The 4495-nt window shown below is 45.7% G+C and overlaps 1 protein-coding gene across 1 annotated transcript; it reads left to right on the plus strand.

The window, feature by feature from the left end:
* Nucleotides 1-1082: 1082 nt before the first annotated feature.
* On the plus strand, nucleotides 1083-3499 carry LOC115315522. Its single transcript, XM_042293518.1, has 2 exons — nucleotides 1083-1189; nucleotides 2581-3499. Exons 1-2 carry the CDS (start codon nucleotides 1083-1085, stop codon nucleotides 3497-3499), a joined length of 1026 nt encoding a protein of 341 aa, XP_042149452.1.
* Nucleotides 3500-4495: the final 996 nt, after the last annotated feature.

Consider the following 4495-nt stretch of genomic DNA (forward strand, 5'->3'; position numbering starts at 1 on the left):
CGGCTATACGCGGATACCCTTAAAAAGTACGGTGTCTGCTCGTAAAAAAGTACGGAATGTAATGAACTCGCAGTTCATTAACAAATCCCACGTGTCCACATTCCCGCGGAGGCCACGGATAACCAGACATTGCGAACTACAAGGGGCCGAGCGACTAACTGTAAAGAAATGAGACCTTTAAAAGGGTACGGAAAAAAATGTTTGATTTTACTTCTTTGTTTAGATATGAACAGTGTTGTGGCGGCAGTCCAGATACACTAGTTTAGACTATTGCTTTTGGGCTGCCGGCAGAAAAGTCAAGAAAAATATTTTTAAAACGAATGAACAGATTTCAAGGCTCCGCCCAGTAACGGTCTGTGACGCTCGGTTTGAATGCCGCCACGTAATCGGCCTTTGTAATCGGCCTTTAAAAAGCAGCGCCAGTTCACGGCAGTATGGCTGTCTCGTCGAGTTACTTAGTCCTGAGTGAGACTTAGCAGAGAACGCTATACTTCGTCTCACTTTAGCACGGACTATTGTTAGCCATGCATGCTTAAAGTGCGAGCTATTTGCTTTGAATCACGCTTTGTCGGCTGCACAAGCGCTCGCGCCGCGGGTGCTCCAGTCAGGTCAGTCGAGGCTATCCGCTCGCGTTTGGACAGCCTTCGCAGTTAAGGGCTGTTTATACTCCGACGTCGACGAACGTGACGTGCGCCGGCGTTCGTCATCAACAACGACACGACGCGCTGCGCTGAAAAGTCAGTCAGTCAGAGTCTTGGGAGAAGGAAGTCAAAGCAAGTGTTGCTGAGCCGGAAGCTCAATATGCCACCTTTGTCGCTGAAAAGGTTGCGGTCAACGGCATTTATACTCCATCGCGGTCCAGCGCGCACCGACGCGCACTTCGCGTTGCGCCTGCGCGTCGCCATGACAACCGCGACATAAGCTGATGGTTTATTTCCGTTTCCGTTTGCATTCTGTCCTGACTTGTTCAGACGGGAGGAACCATGGAGAGCCGATTCGCGATGTATTTAGATCAGCAAAAAAAGAATAAAATTGCAGCGGTGCTTTTATGGCGCCGAATACGGCGCCAGAGAACACGCACGATGTACGTACGAGACATATTTGATAAGCGCACAGTGTTTGGAGAATTTTACCATCTAGTGCAGGAGCTGCGCGAGTCCGACCCAGAATACCACTTCCAATACTTCAGGTAAGGCGACGGTCGATAGTCATGTCGCTTATCATAGTGAATCAATTCTGTCGTTTCCTTTTCTGCATTATGACGAAGGCTTCATTCGACGAGCTGCTCGGACTCGTCCACGACCGTCTTGTACACTCGCCCACACATCGCTCTCCCATCTCGCCCGCTGAGCGGCTGGCCATCACAGTGAGGTATGTACTACTAGGGTGCCTTCATGTGCACTTTGCTTGGGGTGATGACATTTTACCAATTTTTTTCGAACGCTTATTTTTTATTTTTTGTTCTGAAAGCGTGAAAGAGCGTGTCCCTGCACGCGCTCCTGGCGTGACTATGCTAAGGCAACATTTTGTTTCTTGCGATTTCTTTGTATTTTCCCTGTGAGCGCGTGCTGTCGGCATCGGGCACTACAAACGGTGGCATCCCCCAAAACAGAAGTACATTGAGGCACTCTATGTACTACATATTTGATATACACTTCATTTCAATCAGTCAGCGGATGCTTGACTGATTAGGTTATGCTTCTAGGCGGTGTACTATCGCCGTACACACGCCCAACTCGTATTAAAATACCTCAAACCGGAAACTTATGCGCTCTCATCTACTCCGATATTTTAATTGAGAGGCCCAATCTCGACAGTGCGCTTCAAAATAAAGTTTGGGCTCTTAAATCGCCAGCAAAAATCAGGGACGCGACGTTTCAAGTAGAAACTTACCTCAAATGCTTCCTTTACTGGTTGGATGTATCGCACCCGTTCAAATTTTAAGTCTGAACTTCTAGAACGAAAAAAAAAAACCTAAAATGGGAAAGTTTTTTTTTTAAATTTTTTCGTACTTTAAATAGAGACTTGAATTTGTAATATGTAAAGGGGACTAGTGAGGTATGTATTCGAGGTAAGCTTCAACTTGATAGGTTCAGTTGCTGATGTTAGACGGGCCATTAGTACTACCTTGTAACTTTATTTTGAGACACTTATAAATAAGCGGATCAACGTATCATTGTAATACTTACTACATCAAGCACATATTTTACTAAATAGAAAGGCTGACCCATTTGACAACATCGCCATTCATTTTTTTTTTTTTTTTTTGCACTTTAAATTGAGACTGAAATTTTTAATGAGTAAATCAGCACAGTAAAACTCATATTCGAGATCAATTTCCACTTTATGCGCCGATTCCTTGATTTTTGCGGGCGGTTTTAGAGTAGAAACTATTTCAAAACACCGTAGAGCGTCAGTCAAACACATTTAGTACATATTTACATATTGCGTGTATAGCTATATAAGTCTGACGGAGCACTCTCGTAGGTCGTTCTTAGTCACAAACAGTGGAAATGACTGACTAAACAGTTGCTCTGAGTTAGGTACTAAGTCTCACAATTTTGTTTTGCACATTTCTAGGCTCCTTGCATCACCAGGATCTCTGGGCCTAGTGGCCATAAGTTACCGGATGCATAAAGCAACATTCTCGGGGATCCTTCAGGAAACGCTGCCAGCCATCAGGGACTGCCTCTCCCCGTTCGTGCTGCAGCCACCCACTTCACAACAGTGGGAAGAGATCCGGAGGGAGTTCTGCGTCAAGTGGAACTTTCCTAACGCCATTGGATCAATAGATGGCAAGCGCTTTGCGATCAGGTGCCCACCAAACTCTGGCTCAATATTTCACAACTACAAGAAATTCTACTCGATGGTGCTGCTCGCTGTTGTTGACGCCCACTACAGGTTTCGACTGGTGGACATTGGGGCTGCCGGACACCAGTCCGATGGCGGTGTGTTGAGAGAGTCTAACTTAGGAAAGGCGTTAGCTGCCAACACCCTCCAGATCCCTGTAATCGCACAGCCTGCACCACCTCTGTGCCTCCTGGGGGATGAAGCCTTCCCGTTGAAAACGTACCTCATGCGCCCTTTCCCCGGAAGAGGCTTGGACTACCGAAAAAAGGTCTTCAACTACAGGCTCTCCCGGGGCAGGCGTACAGTAGAAAACGCCTTCGGAATACTTGTGTCTCGCTGGCGAGCGTTTCTGGCTCCCATGCATGGCACTGTTGAGCGCTGTGAAAACATGATAAAAGCGGGAGTCTGCCTCCACAACTTCCTGACACGGGGTGAAGCCTACCGCCCTCCTGGATATGCTGACAGTGAAAGGAGGGGTGCGCGTGTGGATGGTCAGTGGCGAGCTGACATTCTGAATGTTGGTGTCAACAGGAGCCTAGGTGGCAACAGCAGCCCAGCAGCAATCAGCATCAGGGACCAGCTGGCAGACCACTTCATCTCCCCTAGGGGAGCCATCCCGTGGCAACACGACATAGTGACGAGGGAGTAGACGACGACACAAGGTTGTTATCAATGCTGTTAAATTTTTTTCTTTCCTTGCAAATAAATTGTCTATATTTTCTCTGCTCTGCTTGCTTAACAGTGTTGACCGGCAAAATGTATTTCGCAATCCCTCGTTGTTTTCACCTTCAATGAGCTTACCTGCCTACCTTGGTGAATTTTGTTGTACAGGGGAGAGCGAGGTAATTGGCACAAGCGAGCAATATTGGCCATCCATGTTTTTCGCTTGCCACTGAGATACAGGCACGCATACCAAATGATTGGCTTTTTATTAAGTGAACCCGCAGGAATGTAGTGGTGGCTCACTTGGAAAATAGGACAGCTTGCGTATTAATTACAAAAGTCGGGTTTAATCTTTTCATTTACACCACAAAGGAGTAAAATAACATTCTAGATGTACTTTCGATAAGCCTGCTTTTCTACTTGCATTTCTCTCGGAAATATAAACAGGTTTCGAGCAATGCGTGCCACCCACGAAGCGAATGTAATGGGTAGAAAGCATGTTTGATTAACGGTATTAGCACAGGTTGTGTGTCTGAGTAGCAGAAGATGCTATTATGTGCACTAGACATTTTGCTAATTTACACAAGCACCAAAGATCATGCCGGATTTGCAGGTACACTCGCTGCGCAAGCTATCGTCCACATTCGTGTGTACCTACATTCCAGGCCACTTCCTTGACGCTTGAGGTAAATTTGAAAAATGTCTGTAGGTGTTCTTTCAAGCTATTTTATGTGATAGGCATCCCTGCAGCTTGCCTCCAAGAACTAATTCTGAAGTATTGAACCACAGAGTTAATAATATTCAGATTAACATAGACTGCTTCGCAGATTATGTTTTTTTCGTGTTTTTTTTTTTTTTTTTCGAACGATGTAGTAGAATTGCATAAGCGGAGATTGCTCTTCGAAAATGTAGTTCATATTAACAGAATGTGTATATTATCAAAACTATAGTGGACACGTGTGCCTTTAGATGCACAAAGGTC

The sequence above is a fragment of the Ixodes scapularis genome, unplaced genomic scaffold (genome assembly GCF_016920785.2).
Source record: "Ixodes scapularis isolate PalLabHiFi unplaced genomic scaffold, ASM1692078v2 PGA_scaffold0__279_contigs__length_252992795, whole genome shotgun sequence".
Lineage (NCBI taxonomy): Eukaryota > Metazoa > Arthropoda > Arachnida > Ixodida > Ixodidae > Ixodes > Ixodes scapularis.

What these genes read in the sequence shown, in the direction of transcription:
- LOC115315522 (XM_042293518.1), top strand. Translation starts at nt 1,083, where the DNA reads ATGTACGTACGAGACATATTTGATAAGCGCACAGTGTTTGGAGAATTT. An exon ending in TACCACTTCCAATACTTCAG is followed by an intron (nt 1,190 to 2,580) that starts GTAAGGCGACGG and finishes GCACATTTCTAG; the next exon opens with GCTCCTTGCATCACCAGGAT.